We start from the raw sequence: 25,288 nt of genomic DNA, 5'->3' as shown, positions 1-25,288 counted from the left end.
GGGGAACAGTCATCTCGGTCACATCCAATCCATTCATATGCAACCTTCCTTGTAAATTGTATGCACACACAGCCAACACCACGCAGACATTTTACTATCCATCTGGAAATGTACGCGGTGAGGTCTGCTTCTACATACCTCCATCGTTTTTAGAAATGCATATACCTCCCCTTCAATCTGGTCAAAAACTCACCAGGCACGCCATCAGGACCAACTGCCTTTCCTAAACATTGCTACTTCCTGGTCCATGTCAATCCCCTCGTCTACACTTCCTTTGTCATTTTCCTCATTCATCAACATTCATCAACTCCTCCAAGATTTCCCATTTATTCGGCACCCCTTTTGGCATCAGTCATAAAATTCCCATCACCCGAATTAACCTGCTGCGTGAAATCACATTCTCTATAATTGTGACTAGTCAACCTGTATAAATGTTTCTTTTCCTCTTTACAATTTGGCATACAAGTCATCATACGCCTCTACCCTGACTGTACTGAGAAAATGATTCAAAGCTTTGCACTCAAAATTGGATTTGTCGCAAACAAAGGATCATTATTGTCTGTACTGCGAGTGGGTTCTTGTACCGGTAAATGTCAATTCACCTGCTGCAGAATAGTCAAGTGTCATCTATTGTTTGGAATTTGCAGGACTTTTCTCTGGTGCGGAGGTAAGTTCATTTACGTAAGCAGTTTCCCCTTTTTTCTCCCACTGAAATGTTAAATTCCACATTAGACACGGGCATGTGCAGTCCTGTGTTATTGCATGTGCAACCAGTTGGATTCAAGTCAAATGGTAACACGCATTCACAAATTCGCAAAAGATTTGAACTTTTGAAGATTGTGATGAAGGAAGCAGTGTGTTAGTGTTAGTTTATTGTCCGGAGGGCCCAAGAGCTAATTAGAGCTGCACCACAACACAAATATATGACAGCAGTATCCAATACGTTGACATTCATTTTTTTCTACCTTTTGTCTTCCATTTTTGGATTGTTTTGGTCATTTTTATTTAAAAAAATGTTTGCTTCTTTTCTTCATTTTTTGGACATTATATGTCTATTTTTTAAAAGTTTTTTCTGGGGTGGTTTGCTATCAATTCTTTGACATTTTTTGCAATTTTGTGTCATTTTCTGTATTTGTTCTTTTGATTTTGGAAATTTTATGGTTACTTTTTGAACATTTTCTTCTCTGCGTTTTTTTATTCAATTATCTTAATTTTTTTGCAATTTCATGGACATTTTATGGTAATTTTCTGCTTTGCCTCTTCCCTTTTGGACATTTACGGTAGCTATTTTTCAAAAACTTTGTCATCATCCTTTCATCTCTTTTTATCTAACACCCTAAAAATTTGACATTTTTAAAATATTGAATTATTCTTTTTTTTTTATCATGTATTCATATAAAGAATATTTTATCTAAAAATTAAGATAAATATGTCAAAAAAAATATTAATTTGTACTTATTTTTTAGAGATCCACAGGAAGCCACAGAAGAGGGACTAAAGGGCCACATGTGGCTCCAGAGCCGAAGGTTGAAGACCCCTGGACTATACCATGCGCTTAATTAGTCATTCGGTTGAATTACTTTGGATCTTCCATTTGTAATAATTATACTCTTGACCCTGTGGATTTTGTCCAGGGTGTAGACTCAATATCATCTGAACAGAGATGATCCATCACAATGGTATACACACACTACAGTAGATGATGGATGGATGGATGGATGGATACATTGATGGATTTACTACCGCTGTAGCAAACCATTAACTGGCAACCAAAACCTGGCCAGCTGCGCCATTTAGTCATAAACTGCAGCCTAAAATGTGCATGAGATTAGTCACCGGGTCATCAAGATTTACTGTTCAAAGCCATCAAACGATGATGTAACCCATAAACCAAACAGAAGTCTTTCGTTGCCTTCACATTTCCACATGACACTCTTAATATTGTATGTCCTTTTGTGTTTTGGGAATTGAACTTTCCTCTCATGAATGTTATCAAGCTGATTTGCCCATCGTGCAGCAGAGAGTGTGTAGTAATAGACTCATGCTTAATTAATCAATGAACACCAAGATTTGACTGACACTAATTAGTAGCAGGATTACACAAAGTGTCAGTGATTACAACAAACACTTTGGATCCATATTTCTGTAAATGAATCTGGTCATCTCATTTAAAGCTATCACGTTTTTTTGTGGGGTGTGGTTCAGTCTGATTCTTTGCTAAGAAGCATCTAAAAACATGTGGCTTGTATCTATGCAACTGATCTGGCTCGCTCAAACACACACACACACACACACACACACACACACACACACACACACACACACAGATCAAACACGCACACACAACAAAAGGGATGCGAAGAGAAGCATTCCCTCAAGTCAAAACAAAGATTCAGTCAGCAGTTCAGTCATCACTGCAAACTAAAAGCACAATGATGACTATTTTGGTCATGAACAGTGTCCATCAAATTTACGACTGTATTATTATTACTATTGTTCTTATTATTATTACTATTATTATTATGGGTCCATGGTGGATGACTGGTTAGCAAATCCACCTCACAGTTCAGAGGTCCTGGGTTCATATCCGGGCTCCGGCCTTCCTGTCTGGACTTTGCATGTTCTCCCCGTGTCTGAGTGGGTTTCCCCCGGGTACTCTGCTCTCCTCCCACATTCCACAAACATGCATGGTAGGTTAATTGAAGACTTTAAATTGTGTGTAGGTGTGAATGATCAACGGGTACTAATGATAACTACTGATGCAGCGTGAAATGAAGTGTAAATTTAAGTGCAAAATAATATTAAAAATGTTTGAATATGAGAGATAAGGAAGCAGTGCCACCATGTGGTGTTGTAATGTAAATTGCAACCAGTTGCATTATGTTGGGTTCAAATGAAAACCCACATAAGATTAAAAAGTAAAAACATTAATAAATAAATAAATAAATAAAGGGCTACAGTACAAGAGTAGCACATAGGAAAACCATCTTGACCACAGCAATCATGACAACAGCAGCCTCAATAGCTGTGTGTCTCCACCTTCCTGTAACTGTTAGGACTTCTCATGTCCCCCCCCCTGCTCTTGAAACACTTCCTCTGATTGTGGCCTGGGGACCCTGGGACCAGGAAGAAGCAACATTGTGGTTCAATATGGAGGAAGTATCCATCTATAGCAAGGGATGGGCAACTTAAATGCTGGAGGGGGCCACGATTTTTCATCAGTTCTGCCGGGGACCCCACACTTCCTAACCAGATTTAAAATATGGACAAAACATGCATATGTGCAAAATACTTGCTCTTAATACATTTCATTTTTCATAATATATTCCTCAGTGCTTGTATAAAAATATCCACTATCCAGGGGTAGACAACCCTGGTCATAGAACGTCGCAGTCCTGTGTGTTTTAGATGTCTGCCTCCTCCAACACAGGTGATTCAAATGATCAGCTCATTAGCAAGCTCTGGAGAAGCCTGATAATAATCCTCACCTGTGTTGGAGGAGGGACCCATCTAAAACACGCAGGAATCCGTCCCCTGCACTATCCTAACCCAACAACAAAGGGTTTAAAGCAAACAACAAAATAATCCCATACTGTATTTTTATTTTTTTTAAGACAGGGCTCTCTTGCATAAAAATGATCAGCACAAAACTGCTGAACAAAAAACAAGAGAGCAAGAACTTTTTTTGTGAAATCAACTCACCCAAAATTTAAAATGTTTGGCCTGCATATCATTCAAAATCTGCCCAAAAGAATCGGACTACTCGTACTGTAGAATAGGGCAGTAAACGACCCAGTGTAAACTCAACTAATTTGCCGTCTAGTGGTGAATGGTGATATTACATCTTAAAACTACAGTTGAGCCCTGCATACTCGCAGTTTGGCACCCATGGATTTACATATTCGTAAGTTGTACTCTTTTTTTGGTATTTTTTCAAATTTCTTATTTTTCACATTTAGTTCTGTAATTGTATTCCTAATTTCTTCCTGTTTTTCACAGAAAAGGTATATTGTATGTTTATTACCGTCTTTTGAAGAATTTTCTGGGATTTTTTTTCCCGAATGTTGTTTTCTTTCTTTTTTTTATTAATTAATGGGTCACTCAGTGTGATTGGCCCGCGGGCTGCCAGTTGCCCATCCCTGATCAACAACTACAGTAGGTCTTAATAATTACCATGAGAAAAATTTTAATGTGTTGATTACAGAACAATATGTACTTGCGTGCCACCAAATTAGGTACACTTTAAGATCCAATACAAGATCAACTCAACTTTATTTATATAGAAAAGTTACTGCCTTTTACAAAGACAATGCTCCATATTGATCAGCAATGTCAGAGGTATTGCTTTTACTCTTATATTATGTGTTTAGCATACATACACCTACAGTACATATATACACCGTATATACACATATGATTCCGTACATAGGCACACAATATACCAAACCCAGCATGGATTGCTATATTATGAACAGGATGTTTGTTTATTTTGCTGTACCAAAATCAATGTACAGTGTACTGTACTGTAAATTGGGAAGGTACCTTAATCCAATTTGTCTGCAGTGCAAATTATTTAATGCCACTACTACTAATTATAATAATAATAATAATAATAATAATAATAATATACATTTGATTTGTAAGCATCTTTCTTTTTCCATGTTTAATCAATCAAAGAGATATAGTATAGAAAGAAGAAAAATATAAAAGATGATGAAGTTAAGGTGAATAAGCAATACTGAACACGTATGTTTAGAGTGTTAAGTTTACTTACTTTATCTTTTCGTATCGAAGGTGTGCATTGTATCCAGCAGTAGCCTAATCCTGGACTTTTTTATGTGACACTAGTCTGAAACCCATTCCAGTCTAACTCATTAGTGTGTGAAACAGGTGGTTTTCAGGTCAAGACATATGTCTGGCTGGTGCATAATGTATGATCTGATATTGGAGCAGTGGGATAAATAACTTATCAATCTAGTTGATGGGTAGAAGGCCGAGTTGTGTGCTCGCATTACTCAATAGCGGTACAAGGGTGTTTTGGTGGGGGTTCGCACAGGTCAGGAAACTTTCACGCGGATGAAAAGTTTCACATGTCAGTGAGAGAAGCATTTCAGTCAGAGAGCACTGGAGTTAAATAGGAGGCTTTCAGACAGAAAGAGCCACGGGGAGCATTGGCATGAACACAGACAGATTTATAACTTCAATAAAGTGCACTTGGACGGACTCAAGTCGAGTAAATTTCCACATCAGCACCGTGTGACGGAGGAAGCTACCTGCTGTCCAGGCTTCTCATTGCGTGGTTAGTTTTAACGTAAGTCTTCCAAAATCCTTCAACAGCACAGTGACACATCACGTTGTGGAAAGACACAGAATGCATTCGGATGAGATATAAAAACAAACGGCAAAGTCGCCATCGTACCTTTTTCTCTGCATCTTTGGCAGGCGCGCGCTTCTTGTCGGTTTCGCTCCTCTCTCTGTCCCCGGCACCAAACAACTTCCTGGCCCACTCATCTTTCAGCCGCTGGGTGTTGGCTTGTAAAGCAGGTGGAGGCTGGCTTCCTCCAGGTGGCGGCAGGTGGTCTGCAGGGACCAGCGGGGCCCGGTAACGGTCAGCGGGGATCTTATTCATGGGTGGCGGCAGGGTGCTGCAATTGGCCGACGACCACCCGTCCGTGGATTCGGCGTACGACTCTTGATCGCTGCTCAAGCCCTGGAGGTGGTGGTGCTGCTGATGCCAGTCTCTCAGCACGTGGACTGGTAGCCAACGCTGAGGCTCCGCCCCTCCTCCAGTTCCTCTTTTGTCCCCGCCTCCGACAGCTCCTCCCCACTTGCCCTGCGAGTAGTGGTGCGGGTGGATCCCTCGAGCGTGTCTAGCTGCTATGTCGGTGTGCGCCAGCGGGAGGGGATGAGGGAGGTCGGCCAGGTATGCTTCATGGCGGTAGTGGCTATTCCTTATAGCGGGCGGGGGCGGAGGCGGGTGAGAGGCCGCAACTCCGAGGGTGGGGCTCCAAGCCTGCTGGGAGGAAGGCGGGCTGTCCCAGTGGCGCGGCCCCGAGACGTGATTGTGGTTAACAGGCCCTCCCAGGTCAACTAACAGCACCCTGTTGCTCTTCTCCTCGGGTAAAAAATTACCAATCCCACTATCACTATTACTGCTGGTGCTGTGGTTCTGCTGGGCGTCGTTATCGGGATCGTGAAAGGCTCTGGCCCGGACGCCCTCGATGTTGTCTCCCATGTCCCGGTAAAGTACCGACACAAAGTGGAGGAGAGACTGAGACGTGGGTGGGAATTCCAGGCAGCCTCCCGTGTCTGGGTCTGGGGTACATTCGAAGCCAAACCTCCCGGCCACTCCCAAATGCACCTGAGGAAAACAAAGAATCACGTGAAATACACTTCTCGACTGTAGAGTGTACATTAACCCTATAAAGCTTGAGCCCTGAACCATGAAATATATGAGAGAAAATTTGGATTATTTGTAAATAGAGTATTTATTGGTCCTTTTGAACAAACTAATTAAAAAAAAAAATGAAAATCAACTTCCACATCTTACTTTTGATTTGTGTCATATTTGATACATCCGGTCACAATGCTTTAAATTTGTACAATTTGTACTGTCCAAAAATATAATAATAAACAGATTATATCTATCTATCTATTATATTAGTATTTCCAAAAATCCCAAAGAACATTTCCCACTATTAATAAGTATAGGCGTCTCGTCTTTCTCAATTGGGGCGATCTTGTAACGTCACTGGAAAAGCCATCGGCTGGGTGATACTGCCCTCTAATGGATTGTCCGTGCAATGCATGTGTCAGATCATATACGTCAGGGTTTTAATGGGAAAAAAATATTATACTCGTGAAATAGGGGACTCAAAATGTCTTTATTAATTAATATGATACTTTTGGTGTTATAGGGCTAATCAATGGGGCTTTATTTATGGAAATGCAAAATACAGAATGATACTTTATATTTAATCATAATATCACTTACAATACAACATTCAGGTATAAGTAATAAGTTGCCATCAGAGGTGAAGTCAGCCCCAAGTATAAATGCTTTTAAAATCCAGGTTAAAACCTTGCCTTTTTTTCCCCTTACCTTTGATAAAGTTTTTTTTAAATCACTTTACTATATGGCCTTTTAATTCATTTATTTCCTTTGCTTATAAATCTGTTTGTAAAAAGTATTTAAATGTTGCCAATGTACGTTATTAGTAGTTCTTAGTGATTTTAATAAGCTAATTTGGTTCCCTTTGCTTTGCGAATGTGTTCAGCTCTTCTGTTGAAAATGTTTTTAGGTGCTGTGCTTTTGTTTTGTTTTTAAGCGCATTGAGTTTCCTTGTGTATGGAATGTGCGATATTAAGTATTTATGGTTGCCTTGCCTTCTCCCCACAATCATGCGTCCGTGTGTGATAACCCCACCCCCACCCATAGTTGACCTGCGGTCAGGGGAGGTGCTTTTACAAATATATTTAAGGTGACAGTGTGTAATCTTTAGCGCCATCTAGGGGTGAACTAATAATTCATTCAATTTAAAAAACACTATTGATTTCAATAATAAGCACCCAAAAAAAAGTTATATCACATCAGCGTACTTTTTTTTTAAAATGTAATTGTACTTTTTTTTTTTAATATGTAATCGTAGGTTAGTTACTAATTATATTACATACATGGGTGATGATATAGCGACATCTAGTGGTCAACCACTGTCACTTTAAGATGATCATAATAATCTTTTGTTCAATTAATTGATTTCTAAAATGATATGGTACTAGTCATAGCAAAAGTAATTACAGCCATCTAACTGAATATAGCACGCCTTCCAATTCATCAAATTCCACGCGGATACCGTTGGTAAATACCTGGTGGTGACACAGGTCCGGGTCCACAATGAACACGTGGCAAGAAGTCCTCAAACCTCCTTCTTCGTATCGTCCTCTGCTCAGATGACAGTCTTCGTCTGTGGCCTGCATCGTGACCAGTCCAAAGAACCGCCGGTCATCGGGACAGCAGGCGCTGAACGCTAGCTTTTCTGCCGGATACGTGGCAAGGATCTGGCCTTTGTCGCTGCACAGGCGCACGCTGTCATGCATGACCTGCCAGGAATTGGAAGAACATGAATTACAAATTGACACAAAAGAAACTGGTAAGTAACATTGCGGTTCATCTTTCACATCCCCCAAAAATCTACCTGCTGACAATATAATATTGGAAATATTGAAGCTAACCTTCATGAGGACCAGGGAATGGATCTTTTGCTCTGCCCTGAGGCGCCTCATGCATCCTCTGATGGCTTGCAGGCTGTCACTCTCCAGGCTGGTGCCGGTGGAGGCCAGCTCAATAGAGCCCAGGTAGCCCACGATCATGCCCACGTTGACAATGTCCTGATTTGGATCTAGCACCAAGTCCCGCCCTTCGCCAACGTCCAGTTCCTCATGGTGATGGAGGCGGAGATGTCGAAAACCAGAGTCCAGGAAAACCGAGTCGTCACTTAGAACTTGGGCCATCTCCTCCTCAGAGAGCAGGACTGGGTTGCTCTGCGAGCGGGAGGAGTTTCGACACGTAGGAAACTCTGGATCAGACATTGGACGTGGTTTGGATGATGAGGTGTGTCCGGGTCGGTCCTTGTCGGAGCTGCTGGACGAGTGGCTGGAATTCTCAAAGATCATGTTGAAAATCCCTCCGGACTGCAACTCGGCCACGACCCGCTCAGCTCGGTTGATGCCGAGCTGCTTTGAATCCACTTTGGGTCTCAACCAGCCCCCGCGAGCTCCGCCGCAGGTCCTGCTGTTATTGTTGTTGTTGACGCTGTTGTCGTACAGGCCGTCCAACTCGTCGTCGCTGGAGCACGAGTCCAGATAAGACGCGGACATAGCGTTGCTGCTATGGTGCCGGGCGCCGCGTTGCTGGTGTCGCCTGTGACACTCCACTTCGCCAATGACCAGCTTTAAGACACCGGTGCAGCGTCCGATCAGCTTGACGACATCCTCATGGGATGCTTTGGAGACGTTGATGTCGTTGACTGAGAGGATGTGGTCTCCTGAACGCAAACCCACATAATCTGCGGGGCTGCCTTTCAGGATGCAGCTGAGGACACAAGGGTTTTGTCCCGAGAGCGTAAAACCGTACCCCGTCCTCCCTCTGGCCACCTCGACAGCCCGCATTCGCCTCTGTTGGAGGGAGGGCGGTGGAGGAGACTGGGGCCGGGCGGCCTCATTGCCACCATGAGGACGTCTTCTTGATGACGCATCCGCTTGCTTGTGCATCGTGCCCGAGGATTTTCTCTCATCTATTTGTTTAGAACATTCCGGTCGCTGCCAGGCTGGAGCAGACAGCCTCCGTCTTCTAGTCAGAAAGCTCTGCCATCGAGTGACAAATACAGCAAAGGGGTGAAAGTTTGGACTCAGCTCGGGCGCAGCCTTCCGAAAGTACAGCCAACCATCTTGATGTCATTTTCCAATTGACAGGTTTAGTTACCTGCAGAAAAGACCAGATGATAAGATGACATAGGCTGACTCTCTTATCTCAATTAAGAACTTGAAAACTCAATATCGTTACAAAACTGTCTCCTTTAACTAGGCATGGGCCCATTTTAAATTCAAGGGGTGTTAAAAAAAAATCGATTCGGCAATATATCGCAATATTACAGCACACAATTCTTGAATCGATTCGATATGCGGCCGAATCGATATTTAAACATACATTTTTTATGAAAATATTCAACAACACGTCTTACTTAGGGTTAGGATTCACACATTAAGCATGGAAGAATGTTATAATAATGAAACAATAAGCCTTAATATTTTATTTCAATGCTGTTCAAACACGAAACAGATTGTTTGTTAAATACAGTGACACAGTTATAAGCCTGAAGTTTCAGACAAATAAATAAATGTTCATACAAATCTTACAATGTACATGTGCAAGTTTTGGGGGCAATAATCAACTTATGGATTTGTATCAGGATTAATCGTATTGAATCGAATCGTGATACAAATCGAATCGCCAGGTACTAGGCAATTCACACCCCTATTAGATTCTGACTGCTACTTGAAAAAACCTAGGAAATGTTCTCACTCAGAAATTTAAAGTAATTTTTGAATACATTGTACCAGTTTATTTAAAAAAAGAAAGAAAAGAAAAAGCTACCCACAACCTTCAGGTTGGGAGACAGCCACTCTACCACCTGAGCCATGCCGCTCCCGCTGTGTGTTAGTATATCGATGGTGTCAGGCGGAATGCTTGTACCTCCAAGAGACCTGGTTTTGGTCTCATTTTGGACACACCAGCAATGCAGTATAGTGGAAAACAGGAAGAGTGGCATGGATCAGGTGGTAGAGTCTCTCAAGCTGAAGGTCATTAGTTAATTCCTCAATGCTTGAGTAACTTTTTTTTTTAATTAACTGGTAAAAATGTTCTCCAAACTCTCCTTGTAAAATTTACGTATAATTTCTGAGTCTTGTCATGTTTCCTTAATCTTTTTCTTCTTTTTTTTTGTGACACCACCCACAGACGTGATTGGAAACGGGAATTGAACTTTTTGTGATTTAGATGCAACTATCCTAGCTACTCAGTACAACACGACTAAAACCATATTAATAACAAAAGAGAAACGGAATGTGCACCACAAAGTCAGCTGCGTTTTGTCAACATGAAGCGACCAACATTGGACGCGCAAGCAGTTGTGGCATAAGGTGAATTGTTTTAGGTACTAGTAACAACAGATAACTTATGTTTATACTTGGATGACAGTTGCCGTTAAAATGTTGGCTATACAAGATTTACGATGGCGACAGCTGGACCCTGGACTGTTTTAGTAACCGAACCAACTGGAAGTCTGTTGGCTTTTAGGAATGGATTTTGTAACAACAGTTACTGAACATTATAATCTATATAAGGAAGGACAAGTGGTGGCACATTCTTCATCTGGGAAATTAATGTGTTCATAATTTAGGATTGAGTACAAACAAATCACAACCATCATTTAATGAGCCTGACAGATATATAGGCCGAAGAGTAAACATTAATTTGCAAGCGCATTGGTCCGTGTAATATTCAAACTGCTGTCAACGGCACAATCATGCAACAGACACAGATTTTGACAATTCAACTTCTGATTGAGAATAATTCTCTAATAAAACATCACAAACAAAAGAGACAATTTTAAATGTGACTTCTTCTGATGTTAACAGTGAGTGGATTTACGCCAAAATGCACACTCACAGCTCAGCTTCCAGACGTCACATGACCAAACTCAGATAACAGTTGAGTTCTGATTGGCCGTTACCTAAGCCCTGAGCAACTGTGATGTCATTTTCAATCGACAGAAAATGGCAAAATGGCCGCCACCTGAGATGGATTAAAATTTAAAATTACTTGACTCCCCTTTAAGTAAATGAGTAAAATCTACATTTCTACTTTAACCAGTGTTTGTTTTTTTACACATGTAGCCTATCTACTGTTTATTTCTACTTAATTAAGCACAGGGTGTGAGTACTTTTGCTACATCTTTTGACTTATCATTACAACGGTAATACTATTACTGGTTATACCCGATGCATTTACTCCTTATCCACTTTACAGTGATATTGTTTGTGAGAGTGATATTGCATAGAGGTATTGTGAGTTTTCCAATTGTTGTAGTGCTGTTTGAATGCGTAGTGAGTACAGCTTATCCCCTTAACCGTCCCCTCAATGTATCCAAAATGCATCTTGAAAAGTGGTAACTAACCACTGGTTGCTTCCATCATACAGTATAATAGTTGTATAATAGCAAAGTCATAAAGTGTTGTTTTGTATGATTTTTTATTTGACTGATGAGTAAATGATTAAGTTCACTCTATATAGCCTCACCTCACCTGGATGGGATGACGTCACATCACGCTTGTCCAATGGGAATCATGTTTTTAGACAGGTTTCTTTGCATGTGAACTACATCCACTACTACAACATCCATACAGATCCGTAAACGCTACTATAACTTTACCTTGTAGACGGGACTAGTTATAGTTCTATTATTTTCAACACGGCGTCCCTTCATTCCCTGTCACATTAATTACATTAGTTTAGGCGTTGTCAAGTTATCATAATAATAACAAATGGTAAAACGTGTGCTTGTTCGGAGATATTAACTATCACATAGTCATATGTAGTGATCTTGTGCTGAAAATAATGCGTTTTCTCCTGTATTTACAACAGTTTTAAAGTTTTCTACAGTCGATTACGCTCCAAAAGTGCAACCACCCTTGCTTACATTTTAGCTCCGCCCTTCCCATCCACAGCTTTCCCTAATGGCTGTAACGTTGACAACGGCGGCGTACACATACTTTTTTTTGAATGCCATTGGTTTACATGAATGTCAATCTAACAGCCAACAGTTATGTGGAGAACTTGACTCAGGTTCGAGTGAGAAGTCACAAATAAAAGTATCATCGTTCTGTGTCAAACTTTTGCAGGAAGGGTGTGAAAACAGTTGCTCTTTAATTATATGTACGCAGAGAACATCGCGCATGTCACAAGATAACTTTAGGCAGGAAGGCTAAGCGTGTGCGGTGGCGAACAAGTCAAATTTATGAAGCTAAGTCAGCTAAGTCAAAGGTAGATTACTTTTTTTTTTTTTTTTTTTTTTAAATAAATGACGCAAAAGCAACAAACGGCCTGCGGGTGGCCAAGAGCGAATGACTTACTTGACGAATGACGGCTCCCAGATAGCATCCATAGTTTCGTAGCTAGGGACAGTTGGGTCAACTCATGGCCGATGGGTAAACAAAAGAAAAGGCTGCACCATCTGGCCAAGTCGCCTTACGAGGAGGAGGACTGGAGGAGGGGGGCACGTTTAGAGTGGGCTGCTGTGAGGAGGGACTGCATGTGGAAGGAAACATCCAACTGGTCCAATAACGCTTAAAGTTGCTTCCCTTGTTGGCCCTTATCATGTACAGCGGATAGAAAAAGTCTACACACCGCTGTCCAAATATGCCACGTTTTTGTGATTTAAAAAACAAAACAAAAATTAGACAAAGATAAATAATTTTATAATTTTTTCAACCGTTGTCATTTATACTATTAATTGTGATCTGTCCAACACAATAGAAAAAAATATATATTTTCAAGAAGGGGAGTAAATCAATTGGAAATGTGGTTACAATAGTGTACACACCCTCTTATTCAGATACATTCAAACTTATGTTAAATGGGAGTCAGCAGCACACACCTGTCACCATTTAAAGGGCTTCTGACTAACCCCAACTAAACTTCAGCTGTTCTAGTAGGCTTTTTCAAAAAAAAAAAAAATCTTCTTTGGAACGGTTCATAATCACCTCCACCTTGACTTGGGCCTAGGTTCCATCTCAAGAAAAACAGCCCCAAAACTTGATGCGGCCACTACCACGTTACACTGCATGTGTGATGTTCTTTAGTTAAAGGTGTTTGCCCATGGATTGTTGCTCAGTATCTGGATTGTCCTGTCATGATCTTGGCTCGGTGCCCAATTAAGCATATGGAAGCTGCCTGGTAATCCTCTCCGCTTAATGCCTTTTAATCATCAGGACATTAATTAATAGGTGCTGCAAACTGTAGTCACACTTGCCAAATACATTAGGTACCACCTGTACATTATAATAAGGGCGATTTTTTAAACATAATATTCTTTGATTGGCGCTTTTAGAGGCGTTTATTATAGTGGTTGTCATCCTACTAGTTATCAGTTTGAATACACTCCACCCTACTGAGAAGTGTGTCTAATATTTTGGTTTACCAATGGCTACTTGACCGGGGCCAAATTGTGCTCATTGCCCAGTGAGTGTACGTCATAATGTATGCAGCATCATGCATATTAACGCTCCATAGATGTGTTTTTTTTTTTTTTTTTATTGTTTGCCCAGCTTATCAATTCATTTCCTGTTTACCAAAAACTTGTCCTTCTAACAGAACGTCAGATGGCAACGGATGATGGTGTCACCTTACAATGGTTCAGTTTGAAACCTACACCCTGGAATGGAGTCATGACATCACAAATGTCATGCTTTCAAACATCTGTAAATAATTCGTCATTGACAGACTTTATGTGATCAAAATTGTAATTTGTTGAAAATAACTAGAAATCTTCCTGGATTTTTTATTTAAGGGATTCCCAGCAATGTGAAAGGAATCACAACTCTGGATTCATAATCAATAACGTCAATGTTTGTCTAAACTTTATGCATAGTCTTCACAGAAATATGATTTCAATGTGTTAGCGTGTTAGTCATAAAGACAATGATGTCATGTGGTTTAGGAGGATGTGAATAATTATTTTTCGGCTCGGAAAAAATACCATAAGGATTGCGCATTGTGGAATTGGAAGGCGTTTAAAACTCAAGTAAATGCACCAAATCAAGCCAGTTTAACATCTTATTTTTTGTTGCTAACTTGTTCCCCAAATCACCACGTTTCTAGGTAATCGCATTACCCCCTGCAGGGTTTCCCAGTCACTCAGGCTCTTGCTCCTCTTACACCAAAGCAGACGCAATCACATAGAAACATTTAAATCCTGTTTGGGAATAATTTCCTTTGACATTTTAAGCAGTACACGGTCACCTGAATCAGAATAAGATGACCTTTCAAGTGAAGAAAAAAAGGCTTATTTAATCTGCTTTAGGGGAGCGATGGCACCTAAAACGTGAATTTCAATAACCGCCACAGGACTCATTCGTTTATTGTGTTAATACATGACTTGACATAGGTCACACTTGAATTTGGAACATAACAATTAAGCATACAGTTTGCTTAGTGCAGATGTTTTTTACTTTTATGCTGCAGAACTCGCCCAACATCAAGAACAGGAGCTAGATAAATTTATATTCTGCAAGAATAAAAAAATAATAAACCTCAACACAAGAAGAGGGAAACTACCTGCTGCGCTGTAACATTACCGACAATTCTTTTGATTTGTCAACGCTGCCGTTTGTTACCATGGTTACATGGCTGCCTTTGGATTGTGTTGCGTCCGATGCCACGCAACAGTGATGGCAACCGTCGCCATAGAAATGGACGAAGGGCAATAATGCAAGAAGGTAGCAGTTAAGCATGCTTTCAAGCGTTCAGTGTACAGGACAGAATCCTTATCTAAGGCAAGTGTATGTACACAGTATGAAAGCCCAGCACAATGCCAGGCAACTCTTCATTGGACATTGTGCATTCTGTGGTCACATATCTTTCATATTCTGATCATATACATTTAAAAAAACGGAAAGGAAAAAAAAACACACACACAACAACATACTGGTACTTTAAAACTCTCCTTATCTTTGTACAATTCTATCATGCACAATGGCTTTCATATTAACTTTTTACAAGATACAAGGGCAACATTTAAAGATGACCAAATAATTTCCAGTCTTATTTAAACAATCACATTTTACATCCTGAGTGTTAGAAAGAACAAGAGAAGGACACATGGAATCATGTCGGTGTAGTTGGGGACCATCAGATTCTTTGATACAACTTAAAAGACAAAATGCACAGTGTCATCAAAATGATAAAGAAAACCAATTTGGTATTTTTTTTGTCATTTAGTCTCTAATGTCTCAAAGATGACATGATGATGAAAGCACTACAATTCTGTAATTCTTTGTCACAAAACTTGTTTGTTTTTAACAGTGACAAGGATTTTATGTTTTTTATTTTTTTATCTGTGTGCTTAGTAAAGTGACCACACAAGTTCATATAGTTTTTATTTTTAATCTTTTAAAGAGAATAAGTAGTCCTGCTATTACCATTTCCATGAAACAGGGGGAGGGTGGGCGGGTATACTGAAAAATAGATACGATATTTAAATTATAGTAAATACTTTGTTGTTTCCATGACTTCAACAACACTATTAAAGAAAGTGTAAGAGGGAAAATGTTGATAAATCATCTTATATCATTATGCTTTAATCAAGGTGCTATTTTGGTGGGCCTGTCAAGGAAAGGCTTGTGGGCGCGTCTCATTCTTACACTTAAAATATTTTCTCTAACTTAATACATCATCTTCAGAAGCGGTTTGAGCCACCAGTAGATTATTTCCTCCCATCACAGCCTCCCAGTGCCCTGACCACGTTTCTCCGAGAAGCCCACTGGTCACCACTCGTGTGAGCCTCTGACCCAAATCGGACTCAAAGTGTCGTATCCTGATGGATTGATTGCAGTGATCCCAGCAGCTGGTGGTAAGGACTTCCAGGCGAGGCCACGGTCTCAAAGACAGACTGGAAGGCCCTGCGGTCCAACTCCTCGTCAATTTGGTGCCGGTAGAAGTCCATGGCCACCAAGCAGAACAGGTTGACGTCAACCACTTCACTGGAACCCATTCTGCTGATGACGTGAGGAAGTCTGGTGTAGAAGAGGGTTAAAGACAACTAGACAAATATCCATACACTTTGAAGTGGCCCGCAGCAAACAGCACAAGTAATTGAAACCCATCAACATATTTCCTTAGCGCCAAGATGCCTCAAGATTACGCCAAACTAAGTGTTTGGCCTGAGCACAAAAAAAGCCAGGACGTAAGTTTTTCTGAAAAAACTAAAACAAAAAAAAACATTTACCACCAAAAACGTCAATTGACGTTAAGGATACACCCACTGTATACCACCAATAACGTCCATTGACGTCAACTACGTTTTCCCCCCCTCAATTGGCAGTGCAACTTCTTGTGCAGCGCTGCTTTGTGAATGGGGTTGGAAAATCCAAAAACACCCACTAACTATGGCCAGCATTGCATCTCTTTCCAATGGGCTCCCGGGTATTAAATTACATGAAAACATGGTGGATTTTAAGAAATAGAATGTTGACGTGAATGATCAAAGCATTTGTCACATTAAATCTCATTCACAGAGCGTCACTAAACAAAAAATATTAGTGTCAAAGTCAAATATTGCACAGAAAATGTATCTTTTCACAAAACCTTTGTTTTCTCCTTATTTTTTCCATTTTCTTTTGATGTCATTCAAATTACCTATTTTCAAATAGTGATTACTAAAGGACGGAATAAGTTAGAAACATACTTTTTTTTATGTTACTATGTTTATGTAGTCATAGCACACAATATTCTGTTTGCCTTGTAAGATGAGTGAAAATGCTCAAAACCGGCTGGCACTGTTTTTTGGATAACAAAATGAGCTATTGACTGCAGTGAGAGTGCACTAACAATCATACATTTTATATTGTAAAAATGTAAATACCGAAGTCTAGTAAATATTTCCTTTTGTTGGAAAAAAAAATCCATTTTAGGTGGCGGCCATTTTGCCACTTGCTGTCAACTGAAAATTAAATCCCAGTTGTTTAGGGCTCAGGTAACAACCAAAGACGACTCACCTGTTTCTAAAGCTGAGCCGTAATCGGTCGTCAACTGAGCAATTGTGAAGTCCTTTTCAGTCGACAGCATGTGGCAAAACGGCCGCCCACTGAGATGGATACAAACGGGTGGATTTTGTTCCTCAACTCATATTCCAAAAATGCAATATTGATCAGAAGTATTTAGACTAGTAGGGCTGCATAGAACATATTATTGTAAATAGATTTTGGGTTGACTTCCCCTTTAAAAGCAATGGTTAAAAGGCTTTAAATTTAAAAGCTGGTTAATGGTAAACTCCTGCATATTTATGGGCGAACATTCCCAAATTCAGATTTTTGAACCTATCCTCCATTATTTGCTGAAAAACTCACCTGTTCACCGAGTTTGTGCTCAGGCCAAAGCGATACAAGTATTACTTTGGCGCCATCATGTGGCAGCTTCATGAATGAATGAATGAACAATGTTAAGCTGAGTTGGAAACGAGACGCCATTCCGTGTTGAAAACTGCTTAATATTTACGAAATGTACATGCGCAATAGTACTTTTTATCTTTGAATGACAAAGAATGAACAACTTCACACAAATAAAGGTTCATAAACTTTCTCAACATTTTATGTACCATCAATCCAATGGTTACTTTTAATTCTCCATCGTTGTTTTATAGAAGTGTTTTTCCACTTTGTACCCTAATAACGGAACGCCTTCAAGATTGGGTGTTATTTCTAAACACTACAATTCGCTCGGCCGTTAACAAGGATACAAGGCTGAGATCCACTGTGAGGTGGAAGCGGAGACAAAGAAGCAGGAGAGGCTCCACATAGCCATGGCCACCGGCGTTCTCTGCGTGAAGTTGGACAAGGACAGCAGCACCCAGTCTCTCACCATGGATGACTGGCCTGTAGCATGGAGTGTCTGGAAAACCTGCAAGAGAAGGATTTCATTGAAAGTAATTACAGCTATTCTCGCTCCGATTTGGCTCAAATGCATTCAATATTGATGGGGATAAACGTTTGGCCATAATTCTACCAACCTTGTAAACAACTGTGGCCATGAACTGCGGATAGGGTTGCTGGTTGGACAGGAACTCTCCGATGACCTTGTTCATGACATCTTGAGGCGGAAAGAAATCATCGAGGAACTGTGGAAGAATCCTCGACACTACCCGAGCCTCACTTGGCAAACCTTTTCGGATCCTGCAAACACGGCAATCCGCATGAAGTGATGACAGACAGCAACCAATTAAATGTGTGGTTAGCAGCAGCACCCACTGAAAGACAAAACCAAGGACATAGAGTGGTTCTAGTATACGGGTGTCAAACTTGTGGGACAGGGCCCATATGTGGCCCATCACATCATTACGTGGCCCAAATATTCTGTTCATGATTCTTGCCAAAAGCTGGTCCGAAATGGCAAACTGTCTTCACCTTTTAATAATAACAATAACAGACACTTAGATTGTTTCATAGTCAAAACAGTCATTGCTAAAAATGAGCTTCTGTGAGATTCATCAAATAAATGTGTTGTGTGTGAGAGAGAGCATGTCTACCTGTCAAAGAGCACAGAGACCCTCTCCATGGCAACAATGATGGACTCGCTGTCCGGGGCCTGAGGGTCCGGCTGTGCGGGGCGACCGGCGGGGCTGGCTTTCTCCTTGCCTGAGGAGAGACCAACATGACCCGCCGTGACCCCCACCACATCCGCTACAGCAGAGCCAGAGTCAACCTGACCTCTAACCCCTGTGACTCCTGAACCGGACGCAAGCACCGCTGAGAGGACGACAGGGAGGGTGGCACCAGTTAAACCAGTATGGCAAAAGGTTAGAGTAGGGACAGGGGGGGGGGGGTTTCAGTGTAAATTTATTTGATATCAAAAAGACAAAAAAAGAGTGAAATTGTGGGAGGTGCTTTCATGGATTGAGAGATATTCAATTTCCTGAGAATTCTAGATTAACACATTGTGAGCTGTATACACTTCAGCTTACTTTAACTGTAAAGCATAGTTAGATTGCACCTCCTAGGCAACTATTTGCGACAATGTGTTACTTGGTCAGTCAGTGCAAGGAGAACAAAATGTAAGTATTGAAAGTTAGTAGGTGACGAAGTAGGGGTTAGAGGTAGGCTACACTAAAAGCTACCTTTTTTGGACACAAATCACATGCAGGAAGCAAACAGGAGTTTTAATATTATAAATGACTGAAGCTATCCCGCCTGTCATGCAACAACTAATGCGACGGAGACAACTGGTGAGAAGTCATACGTCATAAAAATTAAATGATCTCACAGCACAAGTACACAACCTGCAAGCAATCAAAAAAGGCCAAGATCTTTAAGTTTAGATATGCATGCTTTAAAGTACCACTCTGTGCAGACTGGACTATTAAACAAAACTTACTTAATGTAGGAGAGTGAATTTATAATGGCTTTTGAAGGTGAGAGTAGCCACGAGACAGTACCAAGTATCGAGTTTGCATTTTGTGCAAGAGATGTACATTTGGCTGGATTTACACTACAGGTTCAACTTCGTGACAATTCAGATATGTTGGCTGCTAAGTGTTTGGAAATGCGTGAAGTAGCGTATAAAAGTATTTTCTAAATACAAAGTGGATTAGAAGTCAAGGAGACTTTGAAGCGGATATTCATTTTCAGTAAAAAGGGGGGGAAATATTGGCGTAATTTTATTTATTTTTTTTAAATACAATGCCAGTCTTGATTTTGTTGTAATTTAGTAAAGCATGTTTATTTAAAAAAAAAAAAGACTTTTCAAAATGTAGTTTAGACTATAGACTTCATTTTAAATGTCTAAAAAATCAAATGTTCAGGGAGCTCCAAGGTTATCAGTACGTCTTAAAAAATCAAATGGAAACTTCAACAAGGAAATACTCTATAGCTGTATAGTTTCCACCAATAAATATTTTTTTCCGGAATTTTTTAAAATACTTGAAATCTTAAACTTCCACATTCCTTTGTTTTAATGTCAAACAAAAACAAAAGGTTCCAAATGGTCCCAGGGTCAGCAGCATCTCTTATAGAAATGTTAAATAAATAGTTCGAGATTTACCTATAATTGGGCGTCGTATTAAAAAAAAAACGATACCGATATTCGTCAAAATGCCCAATATCAGCAATATTAGGTTCATCCCTAATACCTGCCAATGCAGCCTAAACAGACAAATCATATCTACGCTGCCAATGCCAGCCTGACATCAACAAAACACGTCTGTCGCTGACATATCCACACCTGCGTCTGCCCAATCGCAAACACACGTGCTGTAAATCCAAATGATAAAATAGTATATTATATGAAATGGTCTAAATAAGGTACATTAGATTTGCATATTCTAAAATAATAGCAGATGACGGGTGTCGGAGTCTTGCCAGGGGTACCTTCATTTAAACCATTGAGGGGGAGCATCAGTCCAGGCCAACTAAATGGTATGTAAAGGTTCATATTTTTCATCGTCTACATCTATGTTGTTGCTGACCAGTGCTGACACTTGTGTAGTTATTGCCATCCAATTTGTATGTCTCCACATGCAGTGAATATAAAGTCATATTGAATGAGTCACTTGAAAAGTACAGTACATTCAAATATGGCTTACGAAGAATAAAAAAAAAACACTATATCGAAATTGGGCACTTAATCTGTAGTTAAAAATCCAGCCCTCAAGTCATGCTTACCAGTGTACATGCAGGTGAGCATGAGGCCCAGGGCAGCCATGGCTCTGTGAGGTGACGGCATGTTGACTCTGTCGACACTCAGTTTGACAAGTGCCTCTCCATCCACACGAGACAGCTGCTCAGATAGCAAGAGACGCTCCAGACCCCGCAGCACACAGTGATAGATCACGGAGGGGGTGGAGTCCTCGCTGGCTGACACCATCACACCGCACACCTGAAACACACAAATGCAGGAAAAGCACAGGATTAAAGCTCGAGGCACAATATCAGACGCAAGAAAGCATTCATCGGCAAACCCAGTCTCAGTTAAATCACAACTCACGTTATGTCAACGCAATCATATGGAACGGTCTTCGGGACCATAATACAACGGCTTACATCTACCTGTATAATTGCAGCAATGAACTCAGAGCCTACATCTAGAGGGTAGTTCTCCATCATGTAGAAGGCCACGGCACACATCACCAGGACATGCTGCTGGTTATGCAGGTTCACACAGCTGCAAAATGCAGAGGAGTTCTCTTGCTGTGAATAATTGATTCACACGGAACATGCCACCCAACTGATAAATGTAACACTAACTGCGCAATAGCCCTTAGGTTGGACAGCAGGTACTCAGAGATGGTCGGGATCAGCTGCTTTGCCGTGTCATCGAGAAGGTCACACTCCAGGACGTACAGCACCCCATGAAGAGCACCCATGCGGCTGGGCAGGTGTGTGCTGCGCAGGGTTGTCTCTAACAAGCGACAAACTGGTTCTGCAATCACTTTGTCCTGAAGGAACATGATTTTTTTTTTTGTTTATTAAGTTCCTTCTACTCAGTATTTATAACTAATCAGAGTGATGACGCTCACCATGCCCAGCACGGCAGCTGCCTTGCAGATAGCAGGCACCAAGTACTGATTAAGGATCTCATCCTCTGGTGGGTGAAGCTTCTGCAGCTCCATGAGGGTGGAGAACATCATGTCAAACTGGTTCCTCTCTGTGAATAGGTCTGACACTGCCAGCAGCTGCCAAGAACAGAACGATAGGAGTAGATGGCAGTAGTCATTAGGCCTAGAATTCGACTTATTGGATTGACAATAAGATTGTAGTCATATCCGTGTGTGCGCATTATGGCTCACCGATCGGACCACTTCACTGACGAGTATGGTTGGCGTTTTCCGGTTACTTGGTGAGCTCGGGATAAGCCACTGGCTGTAGAGCTCCAGAAGAAACTGGGAACAGGAGTGAATGTCCACCCCTGCGCGATGTTTTCTGAAAGCACATGCAGATGGAGGTCAGTGCTGTTGATTGATTTTGTTGACGCCAATGCGGTGGTGAGGAACTAAACATGACACTCGGATGACGAAATCATGACAACATGAGATGCAAATGGTCATAGATGTTCTGTTAGACGTTCAAAATGTACACTCACCTCATCTCATCGTTTTGTGTCAGTTAAATGCATTGAGTAACAGGTGCGGGCTACCATAGCCAACTAATGTTCATTCCTCTTAACATATTTTACACACATTAGCTGAGAATCAGTTTGTGATCAATTTCATGGTATTCGATTTTCTGCCGAACACCTGGTGCAAATGGGTTGTTAGCTAGCTTCAGGCTAAATTTAGTTTTGTTGTTCAAATATCAATACATGAGCTTATGTGTGTTAGCTACTGAGTAGCAATTTAGACCTATTATGGCATTTTAGACCCATTGTTGACCCCACACAAAAAACAAGCAAGTACAGATATTTTAAGTTTTTGGTCATTTGTTGAGACAAAGATAACAAAAATCTTTAGTGAAGGGTGGATGCTAGTCATGTGCTTATAAGAAGTCATATTTTTTGTTTTGCTTATTAAGGCCATTTTATTTTTCTAATGTACTATTATCAAAATTCTGAAATTATAAACTCATTAATTTTCAAAAAAAAAGTGGCTAAAACTGAACTCAGACCTTGAAGTTTATTGACTAAAACCTTTTTGAGTTTTTGTTGACTTATCCCATAAAGATGACTAAAACGTGACTAATAAGCATTTTCGGGCAAACTAAAATGGCTGCCAAAAACAACAGTTTGATAGATGCATGTTTTCAGTGTAAATAGATCAACTGCGTGCATCTAAAAAGATTCATAATACCGAGAGTTAACTGGCGATAAAGGTGGGGAGGTGGGTGCTGGTGTATCTGCTTCATCTTCCTCGTCTTCGCCCCATTCTTCCTCCCGCAATGGGGTGATATTATTTCCTAACCACACTGAATGAATGGACACCTGTAGAGAAGTGACCAACAAAATAAAATACTTCAAATCTATTAAAAAAAAATCACAATAAGAAGATTGAATTAAAGAGGCCTGTAACCTGTCCCAGTTTGTAGTCCATGTTTCCCATCTCACGCTCTGTGTTGATCTGAAGCAGCAACTTTTCATGACTGATCAACATCCCTGCTGAAAGAGAATACAATCAATAATTGTTTTATGTAACCTGCATGCAGTATTGTTGTCTACCTGCTGAGGCGGCGGACAAAGAGGGGACAGGGTCCCAAGCATGGTAAGGGTGATGTGTGTGAATGTTGTCCCTCTTGGAAACAAGCGCTTGTATTTCTCTCTCAACCTCACCCCGGATCACTGCCAGCTTCCTTCCAAACCTGGACACAAAATCAAACAATTAAACCAAAAGACGCCGAAAGTATTCAGCAACGCTGGAAAAAGAAAAATACAAATGTACCGTGTCTCCAGGGCCTTGAGGCTCTTATTGCGAGGCTGCTGTTCCAGACAGCTGACAGCAGGGTTGCCTGCAGTGGGCAGCATCATGGCACCCAGCACCAGGCTGGTGATGGCCTGCACTGCCAACACATTCAACTGTGTACGCTCTAAATCCTCCTACAACGCCAATCAGATGCAGAACAGCTGATGATCCATAAGCATATAAAGCTACATGTACAAGGGAGTGCCAAGACTTTAAAGAATGAACATCTTTCTGTGCTACATCGAATTCTAATATCAATTAACATTAGCACTAGTGTTAATTATGTGAACAAAAACTAAGCAAAAATAACTTCGTCAACACATTTTTCTGACTAAAAGACTAAATTGAATTTACGTCAACCAATGAAGACGAGACGAAAATGTACTTCACTTAAAGCTGGAAAAACGAGACAAAAATTATATGATTTTGTAAAATCTTGTCTCTGTCAATCTGTCATGTGACACACCCCTTTCAAATCTGCAGCAAGCGAGTGCAACATGCACATGGGACAGACAGGAGGTGGATACATGGTGAAAGGCTAAAAATAAAAAATATATAATAAATAAATAAATTATAGTTATAATGTAACATTAATCCAACGGCTATAATGTTCCAACAATAATGTTAATCCGACCGCTAAATAATGCTGGCTAACTTACTAGCTCATAGCATGGAGCGATAGTAGCCACTTGTTGATATACTGTAATTGTGTGTGAAAAAGATGAGAGTAAATTTGATGTGAAATAGTTTTAGATCCAAAATGTTCAACATTATCTGCTGACAGTTTTTGTTGACTAAAACTAGACGAATAAAATTGTTTTCTTGGACTAAAATAAAGACTAAAATGCTAGTTTTTTAGGTGACTAAAAATGTACTAAATAAAAACGAGATGAGGTAGACCAACTATTAGGGGTGTTAGGAAAAAATTCGGCAATATATCACGATATTACAGCGCGCAATTCTCGAATCGATTCAATATGCGGCCGATTTGATTTTTAAACATCAATGTTTTATGGAATTATTCAACAAAACGTCTTACTTAGGGTTAGGATTCACACATTAAGCATGGAAAAATGTTGTATGAATAAAACATTAAGCCTTAATAGTTTATTTCAGTGCTGTTCAAACATGAAACAGACTGCAACCTGTTTGTTAAATGCAGTGGCTCAGTTATAAGCCTGAATTTTCAGATAAATAAATACATTTTCATACAAATATTACAGTGTACAAGTTTACTGATGGGTATTTTCAAAATTTGAGTTAAAAAAATGCAATAATCAATTTATAGATTCGTATCAGGATTAATCCGTATCGAATTGAATCGTGACCTATGAATTAAAATCGCCAGGTACTAGGCAATTTAGACCCCTACCAACTATGATACAAACTAACAAGTATGATTGAAACTGGACTAAAACTGAGACTATTGGCTGATAAAATTAACACGAATTAGCACCTCTTGCTGTGTGTCCTCCTCCTGGTCCATTGTGATTGGTTGGGTGACCAGCACGCCCAGCAAAGTGGCCCAGGTCTCCTCAAACTGAGTCCTGCTACTCCAACCTAAGACAGTCACA

The 25,288-nt window shown here is 40.5% G+C and overlaps 2 protein-coding genes across 10 annotated transcripts in view; both read right to left on the bottom strand.

The window, feature by feature from the left end:
• The window catches only part of rgs12b (regulator of G protein signaling 12b), a 50,930-nt gene extending 38,107 nt beyond the window's left edge, over positions 1-12,823 (bottom strand). For 2 of the 3 annotated variants that reach the window (XM_086083020.1, XM_086083022.1), the window contains exons 1-4: positions 12,691-12,823; positions 8,233-9,481; positions 7,867-8,100; positions 5,420-6,361 (exon numbers count right to left, since the gene is read on the bottom strand). In XM_086083020.1, the coding sequence (XP_085939146.1) occupies positions 5,420-6,361; positions 7,867-8,100; positions 8,233-9,270 (2,214 nt within the window). In that variant the 5' untranslated portion in view covers positions 9,271-9,481; positions 12,691-12,823. Of the gene's footprint in view, positions 1-5,419; positions 6,362-7,866; positions 8,101-8,232; positions 9,482-11,857; positions 11,932-12,690 lie in introns of those variants that run through there. The other variant, XM_086083021.1, reaches the window with a different exon arrangement.
• A 1,857-nt stretch (positions 12,824-14,680) lies between these two features.
• The window catches only part of htt (huntingtin), a 31,354-nt gene continuing 20,746 nt past the window's right edge, over positions 14,681-25,288 (bottom strand). For 3 of the 7 annotated variants that reach the window (XM_086082496.1, XM_086082499.1, XM_086082500.1), the window contains 14 exons: positions 25,171-25,274; positions 23,694-23,848; positions 23,474-23,613; positions 23,328-23,413; positions 23,109-23,239; positions 22,113-22,245; positions 21,843-21,998; positions 21,571-21,761; positions 21,373-21,487; positions 20,989-21,202; positions 18,858-19,077; positions 18,342-18,504; positions 18,072-18,232; positions 14,681-16,350 (listed from right to left, as the gene is read on the bottom strand). In XM_086082496.1, coding sequence (XP_085938622.1) covers positions 16,137-16,350; positions 18,072-18,232; positions 18,342-18,504; positions 18,858-19,077; positions 20,989-21,202; positions 21,373-21,487; positions 21,571-21,761; positions 21,843-21,998; positions 22,113-22,245; positions 23,109-23,239; positions 23,328-23,413; positions 23,474-23,613; positions 23,694-23,848; positions 25,171-25,274 — 2,183 coding nt within the window. In that variant the 3' untranslated portion in view covers positions 14,681-16,136. The remainder of the gene's footprint in view (positions 16,351-18,071; positions 18,233-18,341; positions 18,505-18,857; positions 19,078-20,988; positions 21,203-21,372; positions 21,488-21,570; positions 21,762-21,842; positions 21,999-22,112; positions 22,246-23,108; positions 23,240-23,327; positions 23,414-23,473; positions 23,614-23,693; positions 23,849-25,170; positions 25,275-25,288) is intronic. The other 4 variants (XM_086082497.1, XM_086082503.1, XM_086082501.1 and 1 more) reach the window with 3 other exon arrangements.

Source organism: Leptonotus elevatus, chromosome 8 (assembly GCF_054856555.1).
Source record: "Leptonotus elevatus isolate MCC_2025b chromosome 8, RoL_Lele_1.0, whole genome shotgun sequence".
In the NCBI taxonomy this organism is placed as follows: Eukaryota; Metazoa; Chordata; class Actinopteri; order Syngnathiformes; family Syngnathidae; genus Leptonotus; species Leptonotus elevatus.
Note: the sequence above shows the minus strand (reverse complement) of the source record. Positions and strands in the feature narration are given on the sequence as shown.